This window comes from Hippocampus guttulatus, chromosome 19 (assembly GCF_054856545.1).
Source record: "Hippocampus guttulatus isolate MCC_2025c chromosome 19, RoL_Hgut_1.0, whole genome shotgun sequence".
Lineage (NCBI taxonomy): Eukaryota > Metazoa > Chordata > Actinopteri > Syngnathiformes > Syngnathidae > Hippocampus > Hippocampus guttulatus.
The window spans coordinates 7,529,902-7,542,613 of record NC_141279.1 but is presented as its reverse complement, the minus strand read 5'-3'; the positions used below and the strand labels follow the sequence as shown (position 1 = coordinate 7,542,613).

At 48.3% G+C, this 12,712-nt stretch overlaps 2 protein-coding genes across 5 annotated transcripts; one reads left to right on the top strand and one right to left on the bottom strand.

Annotated features, from left to right (window-relative positions):
• Positions 1-352: 352 nt before the first annotated feature.
• On the bottom strand, positions 353-5,215 carry LOC147189984 (rac GTPase-activating protein 1). Of its 3 annotated transcripts, XM_086138861.1 has the most exons (17): positions 5,099-5,215; positions 4,573-4,667; positions 4,292-4,494; positions 4,068-4,207; positions 3,920-3,992; positions 3,803-3,856; positions 2,995-3,093; positions 2,728-2,860; positions 2,533-2,621; positions 2,305-2,463; positions 2,137-2,232; positions 1,874-2,072; positions 1,683-1,788; positions 968-1,100; positions 779-881; positions 567-660; positions 353-485 (listed from the first exon to the last, which is right to left on the bottom strand). In XM_086138861.1, exons 1-17 carry the CDS (start codon positions 5,107-5,109, stop codon positions 437-439), a joined length of 1,836 nt encoding a protein of 611 aa, XP_085994987.1. In that variant the 5' UTR covers positions 5,110-5,215; the 3' UTR covers positions 353-436. The 3 variants fall into 3 exon arrangements, with proteins under 3 accessions (XP_085994987.1, XP_085994985.1, XP_085994986.1); XM_086138859.1 differs by having other exon boundaries at positions 2,137-2,463; XM_086138860.1 differs by having other exon boundaries at positions 791-881; positions 2,137-2,463.
• Positions 5,216-5,782: 567 nt separating this feature from the next.
• On the top strand, positions 5,783-12,411 carry jakmip3 (Janus kinase and microtubule interacting protein 3). Of its 2 annotated transcripts, none has more exons than XM_086138852.1 (23): positions 5,783-5,923; positions 6,690-6,871; positions 6,948-7,190; positions 7,386-7,625; positions 7,800-7,964; positions 8,209-8,322; positions 8,678-8,833; positions 8,909-9,046; positions 9,283-9,318; positions 9,397-9,468; positions 9,575-9,679; positions 9,861-9,989; positions 10,077-10,160; positions 10,249-10,311; positions 10,399-10,497; positions 10,567-10,665; positions 10,737-10,790; positions 10,936-11,001; positions 11,067-11,135; positions 11,221-11,298; positions 11,356-11,589; positions 11,667-11,792; positions 11,927-12,411. In XM_086138852.1, the coding sequence occupies exons 2-22, from the start codon at positions 6,737-6,739 to the stop codon at positions 11,781-11,783; spliced, it is 2,496 nt and encodes an 831-aa protein (XP_085994978.1). In that variant the 5' UTR covers positions 5,783-5,923; positions 6,690-6,736; the 3' UTR covers positions 11,784-11,792; positions 11,927-12,411. The 2 variants fall into 2 exon arrangements, with proteins under 2 accessions (XP_085994978.1, XP_085994979.1); XM_086138853.1 differs by lacking the exon at positions 5,783-5,923 and adding an exon at positions 5,951-6,086.
• The last annotated feature ends 301 nt before the right edge of the window (positions 12,412-12,712 follow it).

The window sequence follows — 12,712 nt, the reverse complement described above, 5'->3', positions numbered from 1 at the left end:
ACTGAGATGAAACCCTAAAATTGCTCTTACGGCCAATTTTGCTTAACGTTTGTTGGAATATATCTCGGAGTCAAAGTGAGATGAAAAATGGGCTGTCTTTTCCTACCCTAAGGGAAAATTACCTTACAGGCGACCTCCAGACACCTTTCCGAAGCATTTTGCGAATTCCAACAACCAATCCTCAGAGAACTTCCAGAAAGGAAAATTCCAAAGTTGGCACAAGAATCCCCAAAGGCTCTGGGAAAAAAACCCAAAATATATAAGACATCCAACTTAGCATCAGCAGCAACATAATCACTATGCAACAGTTTATATACAAACAAAGAACAGCTTCATGCTTGGCCGGTTTAATATATTTCATTTAATCTTTATTTCTCACAAACAAAACACAAATTCAAAGGATACTCAATTGCTACAAAAGGTGGATGATCAGGTCTCAGCTGGGGGACGTAAAAAACCTCCTGCCTGACTCGGCAGCCCCACTGCTGAAGGAAGCATTTTTTCTTTTAGAAATAAAATCATCATAACACAATCAGACGGTTTTTCCCCTCTTTTTTTAATCTTACTTTCCCAAGTTCCGAGCGTGACTTCGCATGGACGTTTTGCCGGGCACGTCGTGGTGGTTCAGCTCGGGAGACGTTAGCGGGTCAAAGAAATGAGCTGGAAGCCAACAAATGAAGACCATCGGAAAGCAGAAATAACTTGCCCCTGCCACCACTGCCCTTTTGACATCCTGAATTCAATGTGGTGTCAGAAGACGTGAAATGATTTGGTATACCCAGTCCTTCACCCCGGTTGCTGCGTTTATGAGACGAGGCTCCTTGGACGCTGAGGACACGCCTCCAGTAGTCTTCAGGGACTGACAAGAAGTGACAAATAACCTGACAAAGATAAGAACTTACTTCAACAACATGTCAAGCGTGTGTAAGCGTGTACTGGGCATCAAATGAGCCAAAATGCCGCTGACCTTCGGCTGAATATTTGTGTCACGCATGATTGTTGACGGCGATGGTTCCGACAGTCCGTGTCCCACCAGGGTGGGTCCAAAAACCCGGGATAAATTATTCTGGTCCATCTGACACGGAGGACTCCGCATCACCCTGAAACACAAGGACAGTGATGGTTCCGTACTGGCATGTTGACGTCGTCATCTAGATGACAACATGCTTTTGTGGATGCGATCGACAGAAGAGCCGACTGCGGTTTGGGGGACGCCTTGCTGATTTAAAGACTGTATTGGTCTAGGAGCACTGCACTCAACTGCTTGTACCGATACAAACCAAAAGTTGTAAAAATATCACGGTTAAGGGTAAAGTATGAGCCTTAATGGAGACTTCTTTTTTTCTTTTCTGATTGATATAAAAATGATTTATTAGATATAAACACAACGTGGTAGGACTAGATACGTTTTTTACTTCTTCCTACTCCCTTGAACATAATAACCGTGTTGAATGAAGACTGATTTCTTTCTTTTACTATTTTATCTACCTTATTTTCTGTCAAATTATTACTGTATATGTTTTATGTTCAATCAACAAACAGAAACAGAAATACTCTTGGATTGCAGTGATGCTCGATTTTGCGTTTCTGTACAAAAATACGTATGCGTATTCTTTAGAGGCCTTCTTAAAAGTGTGGGAGGGACACAAAAAGAGTCTCAATTGATGAAACAGACAAATTACTTGTGGAGATGAAGCATGAGGAAGGCCAGCGTGTCTCTGTTGGGCTTGGGCAGCTCCGCGATGGCCCGAAATATGGCGGCTGACCTTTTTTGTTCGTTGCTCATCTCTGGGAAGACACGCGGGGGGGTCACACGTTATGACGCGGCGTCGTGAACCAACGCTGCGGCGAGTGGATGAGGCCGCCGCCATACCTGAAGCTGCCATGAAGTTGCGGTGGAGCTTGAAAGTGACCAGCGGTTCTTTCAGCTTCCTCAGGAAGTCTTTGAGGACACCGCAAACCACGTGGATGTCCAAAACGTCACTCAGTTGGAGCTGCGTTTTACCACCCATGAAGCGATCGCGCAACTCCTTGACCTGACGCTCCCCGCCAGGAACTCTGTAGAGGCCTCGCTGAAAGCAGAAACAAGAGTCTGGGACTGACTGGACTGCAACAGACTAACAGCGCCGAGCTCACCTCCTGTAAGCCTCGCCTTTCGATCTCTTTCACGCACTCGACGACGAGCGCAGGAATCCTGGGATGGCTCGCGGGAGCAAAACCCTCCAGTGAGACCTGATGAGCAGAGAGATGAACGCAACTGCTGCCATTCCCCAATTTGCGGCAAAACCGTTGAAAGATTCCAACCATGTGCGCCGCACTTGTAGATGCGCTGGGGGCACAGGTCTCGCTACAATTCTGTTTGCACTCTGGATGAGAAACAATGCGACAGCCTCTGCACTTGAGCGCCATCTTGCCAAAGCGGATCCTCTTGCCGCAAGGCAAACACATCTCAGGCCGGATCACCTGGCGGAGGAGGGCGAGAGGCAGGTTGTGAAGGTGGAGCAAGTTGAACCTTTTAAAACAGTCTCGCACCGTTTTAGAGAGAAAGTCGTGCTTGGGACATGTTTCCATCTGCACTCGAGCTGCATTGGGATCACTCGGAAACCCCGCAGACGTTTGATCTGCACAATGACAACCAATGATGAAAACAATTAAACGGACCCGATTCATGGCCTTCCACAGCCAAGGGGTCATCGTGCAAGGTCATGAAACCTTCTGACCACCAACCTCTGCCACTGTCAGGAAGAGCAGATTCCTGCGTGGGCTCTTCAGGTCTCTCCTGGGTGATTTCGGCCACCGTGTGAACAGGACCTCCAGTTTCGGGGGTCATCACTAATTCCTGCACGATGGTCTCCACCTCCTGAGATGAAAACAAGTCAAAACCTTCCCATTCATATTCTGACAACTCGAGACCGTCCAAAGCTTCTCAGTCATTGGAAAGACTGATGAGACTTTCTTTTCACATATCCCAGAATGCGTTTTAAAATTCCTCACCTTCTCCACAGTTTTCCGCTCCAGCGTCTCAGGAGAAACATTCCCACTTTGCCCCGGCTTTCCGAGCGCAGCAGAAATCGTCACACCCATCGACGAACGCTACAGAACCAGCAGAATGTCAACTTTGGAAGCACAAGAATGTCCACGCGCGAGTGCCCGAGGTGCAGTGATTCCCAACAGCTACGCCACAGGAAATGATTTCACTTCAGTGTGTGAGAAAATTATTTGATGGACTACAATGATTTGCTCATCTGTCTACGCAAGCCATGGCGGATTGTGCTTTGTGAAGTAACTTTGTGGTCAATTATCAAGGTCCAAATTTCACACGCCAATCATCTTTACTTCACGATACAGGGTGCCCCAAAAGTCTCCGTACACTTGGTCATATTTTTGTTTCGGGCGCCATTCTGATCCCCCAGACGTGAGGCCTTCAGCATTTGGCATTTTAGACTTTATCAGCATACCGTTCCCTTGCCCAGTGATACTCCGGTAGCAGTGCTGCAAAACTGCTGCACTGCAGTCGGGAACAGGAAACAAACATCTTAGCCAGGCAGAAAAATCAAGTCAATTGGCGAGCCACGGGCAAGGGAAAAGCGCAAAGCCAAGGAGGTGTCAAATTCTGCAGACATCACATCTGTGCAAATGACACGTGAGACACATAGGAAAAATGGAAGCCAAGAGTGACTTGTGGGACACCCATATAACATCTGTGTTGGGGTGTGTGCCGTGGGCTTTTTCTCTAATGCAAAAAAAAAAGTGCCTTGGATCATAAGGTTCAGAAACATTCTGCTCGTGAACGCTAGCTTACCCTCCTCTCTCGTGCTCGTGACCTCAAAGGTTTCAGCAACGTTGTGTCCAGGTCCTGAAAGCAACCAAAGCTCAAAGTGAACAACCTTCAATTCTCTCTGGGGAACAATGACCTCACCATGTCATCATCCGTCCGATCGTAGCTGATGTCCGAGTGCGAGAAGAAGGACGACTCGTCGATGGCAGACAACCTGGAGCACGGACAGTTCGGTAAAGGCAACGGCCGGAGGCTAGGAACGACGCTCGTCCTTTCCGCTGACTTTTACCGTTTGCTGCTGCGGTGCGCAGTCTTATTTGCACCTTTGCGATCAAACGTGGCCAAAAGGGATTTCTGCTCCTCGTTCAAACATGCGCTGGATTTACTGTCCTGAACCAGGATGTCGCACATGAGCTGCATCTGCCTTTGCTGTCCACATAAAATACAGGACGGCTGTGAAGCTAGCATTCCAGCTGCCGGAGACGGCTCGCCGTGGCTGCGTTGCAGACTCACCAGGTACTGATAATCGCCTTCCATCTTGTAACGTTTCCTCATCTCCACATCAAGCTGGTTGCGGGCGTGCTTGAGTTTGACCTCCAGCGCAGCTTTGGCCACGTCCGACTTCACCAGGAGCTCCTTGTACTTCTTCAGCTCCATCTCTGCGTGCAGCCATTGCTTTCTGACGGTCTCAAAGTTTTTCACCACCCCAATGAACTCTGGGAACCAACAATGGATCAGCGTCACTATCACGGAAGCCATTTTTGTTTGGTTGATGTGGTCATTTTCAGTCTCACCAAGTTCAGTGTTCATCGCCTTTTCTTCCATTGTAATTCGTTGGATGCAGAAAGCCAGCAGCTCCTGCATGATAAGTTGAGACTCTCCCATCCCTCTGCAACATGGCGCACAGTCTTTTTGTCAAGGTGCTATCCTTTTTTTTTTTGCACCCTTTTCTGCCTGGACTGGTTCAGGATGCATGGTTTAAATTTAGGGGGAGAAAACCTGTTCTTTTTTGGGAGGTGAAATCTTTTGAACTTCTGTGTTTTTAAATTCGTGTTCAAATGAAGGAAATGAAATGATTTTCATTTCAACATCAGTTATGTTCCGTTCTACGTTTGCAGACTCATCAACACGTATCAAGTAAAGTGGTACACAGGCAAAAAATGCATGGCAACCACTCCTCTGGAGGGTAGGCAGAGCAAACATGTAGGGTGCAAAGAAAGAAACGCGGTGGGTCAATAACGTCACACAAACTGTACGGAAAAATAGTGAAGAACCAAGCTGAAAACAGTCATCCTTTTGCTTGAAAAATAAAGTGCTCACCGTGACTTCATGGGGAACAAACTAAGAGCCTCCGCTCAACTTTTGCAGAACACACGATCGTTGATACTTGCTTGCGTCATTTGAACCAAACGCTGCACCTCCACTTGACGAAGAGAACTGTTGCAAGACAAACAAGATTCTCAGAATCAACTCACATTTTGCAGGCGAAGGAAGTGAAGCGGGGTTTTGGTTCGCACGCGGCTTTCCCGGTGCGAACTCGCTGTCACGTCGCCGTGGCAGTGACGTAATTTGCGCAGGTGGACCAAGTTGACATTTATTTAGCGAGTAATTTGAAAAATCTCACCGTCTATTTTTTGAAAAGCAAAACAACTAAGAGTCATGCATTTGATAAAACGTGGAATCGATGTTTTGACTGGCAAATACGTTCGAACGCACTTGTAGACTAAATGCTACAAAGAGCATTTTCCCATCATGCTACAAGGTTTTGACCTGCGCGTTTGTGAGTAAAAGTAAATAAATACCCGCCACAGTTCCTCCTTGTAGGTTCAGTAAAAAATACACAAAAACCTGTCTTAGTCGCCCGTCACGAGTGGGCCTAAGAAACATGCACAATACAAAATAAAAAAATGACTTTTCTGCAAAGGCGATGAATGTCCACTTGGAGGAGCCATTTGTCAGGATGATTACGTCGAGGCACACGTCACATCTGAGGATGCTGGGACTCGGAACTTGACGACGACGACGAGGAGGAGGAGGAGGAAGAGGGAGGGAAAGATGACAGCAGCCGCAGAAGAGTACCGACTCCCAAACACGCGCAAGCCATCAGCTGATAGCTAACTGCTACGTGCACGCACACGCTCATTTGTACGTACTGCTGGAAGGTGGCTCAGAAGTACAGTAGGTGACAAATCATATGCACAGCAGCTTTGTACCAATTGCTGCCTACCGCCTTGACGGAAGGAAGCTAACACGCACGCGCGCGCGCACACACACACGCGATGCACTGTCCCAGGTTTCCTCTTGGACGGTGAGTAATGCGAACGTGTGTTTGTGTATGCGCGCACGCGTGCGCGTTCACCTGTGTGCAATTGAATGTCATGTCATCTGTAGCATGTTGATGGAGTTACCATGGAAACACTTGTACCAAATCTTCTGGACTTATTGGTTGTTTTACTGTAAACGGAAGCTAAACCCCAACATGTTTAAAGCAACAACACAATATATGTTTCTTCATAATATACCGTTCCACCAAAATGGTGCCATTTGCGTCCCCAGGCATCTGTATGAAAATACATCTTTGAGATGCTCAGCTGAAATTTGTTCAGAGACTGCAAAACCAGCCACAACTTTAACAAAGTGCTGCACATCAATAGTCAATTAAAATAAAACAAAAAGCCTTTTATTGTTACGGTATGGTCCAGATGCAAGGTTCTGAAAACATAAAAAGACACCAAAAAAAATGAAGTGATAATAACAAGCACATACGGCTGGCTACATGCAGGATAAAAGTTGAGCCCGAGTCCAGTTCCATGCCAGCGGAAAGCAGCTTCACGCAGATGCACTTTACAGTCGTCGTCTTGCTCAAGATGTTGAATCTTCCAGCATTGTATTGCGTGTTTACGTTCTCCAGGTACCAATGTGATCTCTGACTGACAACGAGCAAGACTGCAGTAAGAGATGTCCAAACGAGTTCCAGGAGGGCGGGCCAAAGGTCAGGCGGCAGACGCCATGGGCACAGTGCAAACTGTCGATGACGAGCTGAGAGCCAAACTGATCGGCGTCCAGTTAGAACTTCAGCATGAGAAGAGCAAGGTGGAGTCATCAACAGACACGGCGTGTGTGTGTGTCAAATCGTCCTGATGCAGATGAGACGTGTCTGTGATGTCAGGTTAGCCGTCTGGAGAGAGAGAGGAGTCAGGAACTGCGGGAGGAGCACCACCGCGCCACCGTCGCCATGACGGAACTCAAAAGCAAACTCCACGAGGAGAAGCAGAAAGAGTTAGCCGTCACCAGGGAGTCGTTGCTACGGCAACATGAGATGGAGCTGATGAGAGTGATCAAAATCAAAGATGGGGAAATCCAACGGCTGAACGGTTTGGTTCTAACCCTGAGGGACAGCTCCATGGATAAGGTGATCCAGCTGATCCACATCTGAAGTTCTCCACACTCACCTGTCCATCTCGTCCAACTTTGTTCCAAATGATCTGTGCAGTGGGTTGTACATCTCCGCCAGTTTTTTTTTTGTACATGTTGCCAGTAACGGCCATACTACGAGCATCACTGTCATCTGCGGTCTGATCCAGTGTGCCTTGTTGACGTTCATCAGGTGAGGAGCGCTTTGCTGGGAGAGGTGGAGGAGACACGGAAGACTTGGGAGACTGAGCGATCTCGCCTCCAGCAGGAGCTTCAGGAGCAACGTGGAGCAAAGAGGAGTGCAGAAGAAGCTCTGGCAGTGGCCCACCAGGCCTGTCAGTCCCGAATAGCCGAGCTCCGATCCGCTCATCACCAGCACCAGGAGGAACTGAGCAGAACCAAGCGAGACTGCGAGAGGGAGATCCGTCGACTGGTAGGCCTGATTTCCAATTAGGATGCGTCATGTCCATCAGAGGGCTACGCCTGGCGCGGGGCTGCGTCTTGCTTTTAGGATATTCCGACTCTTTTGTTTGCTTTTGCCACAATGCTGGCAAAAAAAAAAAAAACTCAGTGTGCCCAACGAAGCGCTACTTGTTTGTATGTCCAGATGGACGAGATCAAACTGAAGGACAGAGCGGTTAGTGTTTTGGATAAAGCCCTGGGGCTGCAGGCTGGCCACGCCCACCGCCTTCAGCTGCAGACTCAGGCTGCCGAGCAGCAAATCGCAGCCCTGAGGGATGCCCAAAGGGCGGGTCTTAACTACCCTGGAAATGTTGGTAACACCACCACTAACAATCCTCTTCTTATCATAAACCCCACCTCCGCTTGTGCCCACCAGTCTCACCAAAACTGTGTGATCCTGGCCTCATCCCGCATCTCCAGCATGCACATTCAGTCACGTCAGGATCAAACAATCATTGTTGTCCCACAATTCTGTGCCGTCGTCACCGCTCACTGCGAAAATTTCCTCCCCCCCAAAAAAACGATGGGGCATTTGTCTGCGTGTGTGCGTTAAGTCTCAGGAGGACCGAGACACGCGAAGGTTTCAACTGAAAATCGCTGAGCTCAGCGCGGTCATCAGGAAGCTGGAGGATCGAAACGCCCTGTTGTCTGAAGAACGCAACGAACTGGTAATTTATTGGCGGCATTTATTCTGCATGGGCAAAAGTATGAACCGCATAGCTTTCCTGGGGTTCCTCATAGCAGTTTCTGGTGGAGCCATACTGAAGGCTAATTTAGCACAAAAAAGTGAGCTACATATTGAGTGAGCAACCTTCAAGTGGCGTGAGGGAAAAAAAAACAAAAAAACAAAACACTTGAAGAATAAAATTTCTTCAGTCCGTGGACATGGACCGGTTAGTTTTGGTCGTAGCTTGATTTGTTTGTGAACAGGGTCGTTGGTGAACCGATGAATCCGCTGCTTGTCCGGTGTTGTGCATCTTTCACATCCTGTGCGTTGTGTTTCCTGTTGGGTGGGACGTGCAGCTGAAGCGTCTGAGAGAAACGGAGAGTCAGTTTCTTCCTCTTCTGGACAAAAACAAACGTCTGAGCAGGAAGAACGAGGAGCTGTCACTCGTGCTGTGTCGCCTTGAAAACAAACTGCGCTTCGTCACGCAAGAGAACATGGAGATGGCAACCATGGTAACTCTTGAGCGTCCTGTAACGTGAAAAGCTGACATCTGATCACAGAAAAGTTGCGTTTGTCGCCATCCATAGAGAAGGCCAAGTTCGCTCAACGACCTGGACCGCGGCAACTCTGGTGGTTACCATGGTTACAGCCAGGAGGACAGTGAAATGGAGTTTCTGCGGCTTCAAGTTCTGGAGCAGCAGCACATCATAGATGACTTGTCCAAGGTCCTTCAACGACTTGATATACAGCACCACAATTATTGACACATTCTCGCTGTCCGGCCATAAACCTTTGATAACCCAATTTCGGAAAATATGCCGCTTTTTTTGGTTTGTTTTTTAATGGTTGGAACCGCCACGACAGTGACAATATAACATCTTACTGGCGCGCGACTTTCCCTGATGAATATTGTAAAATATTCGCCACCGACACTTTCACAGTATATCCAAATGTTTTTCAGGCTCTGGAAACGGGAGGTTACGTCAAAAATGTCATTGTGAGTTCTGTTGCGTCGCAACGATGTTGACACCCAAACATGCGAACAATCTCCAACCGCAAGTATTTCTGTCAACAGGAAAGAGATTTATTATTACGATACAGACGCCAAGAATCACTTCGGAGGAAACGAACGGTGAGGTCCTGCAGGGTGAGTCAACTTTCTGCTTGTTGAGTTGTTTGGGTTGCAATTTTATTTTGTTCGCCGCGCATGAGACAACAGGTGACGAGAGATTTTCGCCCGTACACGTCTGCAGGTCATAGAAACGTTTTATGGCTACGACGAAGACGTGTCGGTGGACTCTGATGGATCATCCTTATCTTTTCACACCGACAAAACCCCTGACACGGAACCCGAAGAGGTACCCGCTTGTATATTACGTTTTTACAATGGCAGATAACGGAGCTTTGTCGTGAAATGTTCCTCTTCAGCCACACGTTAAGTCTCGTGTTTTAAGCCGCGTTGACAAGTCAGCGTTTTGTGTTAGAAGTGGTTTGTTTATTACCGGTCGGACTGATTCTGGCAGTAGTGTCGTGTCGCAGGTGTGTGTTCGTGAGGAAGCGGAGCTTCGATACCGCCAGTTGACGCAGGAATATCAAGCGCTGCAGCGAGCCTACGCTCTGCTAACGGAGACGAGCGGAGGAAACTATGACGCCGAGAAGGAGATCAAGGTGATGTCGCCCTTTCTTGCTACCTCCAGTTTACGGCTTCCTTTTTTTTTTTTCATCGAAAGGTCAATACTAATTCCTCCTTTTCAGACCAGAGAACAACTAATGGCTGAAATCAGCCAATATCAAACCAGAGTCACTGATCTGGAGTCGGCGCTGAAACAACAAGGACTGGTACGCTCGCATGCCCAGTCGTGCTATGCGGGATCGTGCGTTTCACTTTGTCCCAGTCGGATTATTTACGATGACCATCATCTTCTAGGATGTGGCGTGGGTGGAGGAGAAGCAGTTGTTGTATCAGAGGAACCAGCAGTTGGTAGAAAAGGTGACCCAGTGGGGGGGAGGGGGGGGGGAGTAAACAACATCACAAAATCCCTGCTATCTCCTGAAGATGATGTCCTCCATTTTTCAGGTGAGGGAGATGGAAGCGGAAGAAGTGCTTCTGAAAAACGACATCCAGGACATCAGGGACCAAAACGAACTCCTTGAGTTCCGAATTTTAGAGCTGGAGGTGATAACCAAGACTCGGACAACGAGCTTGACACTTGATGACGTGTGACAAATGCTCGTTTGTGTTCAGGAGAGGGAGTGGCGCTCCCCCGTCATGAAATTTCACCAAGTCCATTTCCCAGACTGTCTCAGTCCATTGCAGATCTACTGCGAGGCGGAGGGCGTGGCGGTACGTAAATGCATCCCCTTCCCACGGCTTTTTCCACTCGAGAGCTGCAGTCAGCTTGTCTGTTTCTCCAGGACATCGTGATCAGTGATCTGATGAAGAAGTTGGACATCCTCGGCGATAACGCCGTAAGTGTATGTTGAAACTTATTCCGGATCCGCTGAACCGATTCCGTCCTCCACTCTGTGTGGACTCGTTTTGCTCAACACGTGACTTTTGTCAGGCTTGTGGGTATAAACTGACAGAAGCTTGTGCATGTCTGCTCACACGCAGAATCTCACCAATGAGGAGCAGGTGGTTGTGATTCACGCCAGGACTGTTCTCACCCTGGCTGAGAAGGTAACGTGCGCGCGCGCACGCTCTGATCGGGTGATAGCGGCGGGCTAATGACATCTCTTTGTCAGTGGTTGGAATCCATTGAGGTGACCAAGTCGGCGCTTCAGCAGAAGATGCTGGACATCGAAAGCGAGAAGGTAAGACAGGCGACATCAGCCAAGAGAAACCGCAGCGATGTACGATGACCTTGAACCATGTGTGTGCTTCCGTGCGCACGGGTAGGATTTGTTCTGCAAGCAGAAGGGCTACCTGGATGAAGAGCTGGACTTCAGGAAGCGTTCCATGGATCAGGCTCACAAGGTAAGCCGCCCTCAAATCTTCCGGATGGACGGCTGACGGACGAGGATTGTCGCGCAGAGAATCCTGGAGCTGGAGGCCATGCTGTACGAGGTACTAAGACAGCAGGAACAGTCCAGAACGGACGGAGAAAAGATGAGCGACGGTCGTGTGAACGACGTGCTGACGGACGACCAGAGGGAGGGGCTGAGGAGCGCCATGGACCAATGGAAACGAGCCGTGATGTGCGAGTTGAGGGAGCGAGACGCTCAGATCCTCAAAGAGAGGATGGATCTGCTGCAAGTCACGCAACAGGTAAGAGGCGGAAACGACAGGGCGCTCCGCAGATCCTTGCTGTGCTTCGTCATCAACTTTCCATGTGTCCGACGTAGCGGAACAAAGAGTTGGACCAGATCATCGAAGCTCAGAAGCGACAAATCAAAGAATTGGAGGAGAAGTTTCTCTTTCTCTTTTTATTCTTCTCGTTGGCCTTCATTCTGTGGTCCTAACGTCCTCTGGTGAGTTCAAGTTGCATCAAATAAGCCAAGTTGACATTTGAACAGGGAACATTCGCTCTCGTTGCTTTGCTCCATTTGCTTTTTCTTGTCTGATGTGCAGTTTGTCAACTTTCTTGAAATTGAATTTTGGTCAGAGAGAAGACGTCTTCACGGCCGATGGCAACTTTGGTCCGAGGGTGTCATCTTGCTCGAGGACACGCAGCTGTTGGTCCGGGGAATGTTGGGGATGGATGGTCCATTTCCGCATCCTCCTTTGCTCTTGAGGAAGCTGACATTTCTTTTTTTGCCCACACACTCCTCTGCCAGTCGACAAATCGAACCACCAGGGCAGGAACAAACAGACAAACGTGGATGCAACCAACTTAAGTGGTGGAAACATTCAGCTTTGGGTCTGGCTTTTACCTTTTAGTATCTGGCGCCCTGCAACTGAACACTCAGTCACCCCGAGACCAGCTAACCTCAACGTCCCACAACACCTGCGTGCTGATTTCCACAGCAGGTGATGAAGGTTTCTACTGCCTTTTGTCTCAGATGTCAAAAAGAACTATTTTACCCATCTGCAGAAATATGTTGTGGACATTGTTTTAAAAGGTGCAAAATAAAGCGTGAGAGAACAGCACTCGCAAAATCTGTTTTTGTTTTCTTCTAAACGTCTGCCGAGTTGAACATTTTTAGAGGTTAAAAAAACAATGGATACTTTTTTTAACACAATTGTAATCCTGAAAAGCGTGGATGTGTATGGACGGCGTGGATTTGACAGGCATAGAAATCCAGTTCAGAACATGTCCTGTTCAGAACGTCAGCATTAATGAGCGCTGATGCGAGTGCAGTGGAGCCGCAAAGTCTCCACTGACGTCACTTCTTTGTCTCCAGACACTTTGGTTTTCTTCGTGAGGTCATGCGACAGGCGTGCTGTTATC

Excerpts from the sequence above, each read along its gene's own strand:
- LOC147189984 (XM_086138859.1), bottom strand. Across the intron at positions 1,789-1,873 it reads CAACTTCATGGCAGCTTCAG|AGATGAGCAACGAACAAAAA; the intron begins GTATGGCGGCGG and ends GTGTCTTCCCAG. Across the intron at positions 661-778 it reads CAACCGGGGTGAAGGACTGG|CTCATTTCTTTGACCCGCTA; the intron begins GTATACCAAATC and ends GTTGGCTTCCAG.
- jakmip3 (XM_086138852.1), top strand. The coding sequence starts at position 6,737 with ATGTCCAAACGAGTTCCAGGAGGGCGGGCCAAAGGTCAGGCGGCAGAC. Across the intron at positions 10,312-10,398 it reads ACCAGCAGTTGGTAGAAAAG|GTGAGGGAGATGGAAGCGGA; the intron begins GTGACCCAGTGG and ends TCCATTTTTCAG. Across the intron at positions 10,666-10,736 it reads GCGAGGCGGAGGGCGTGGCG|GACATCGTGATCAGTGATCT; the intron begins GTACGTAAATGC and ends CTGTTTCTCCAG.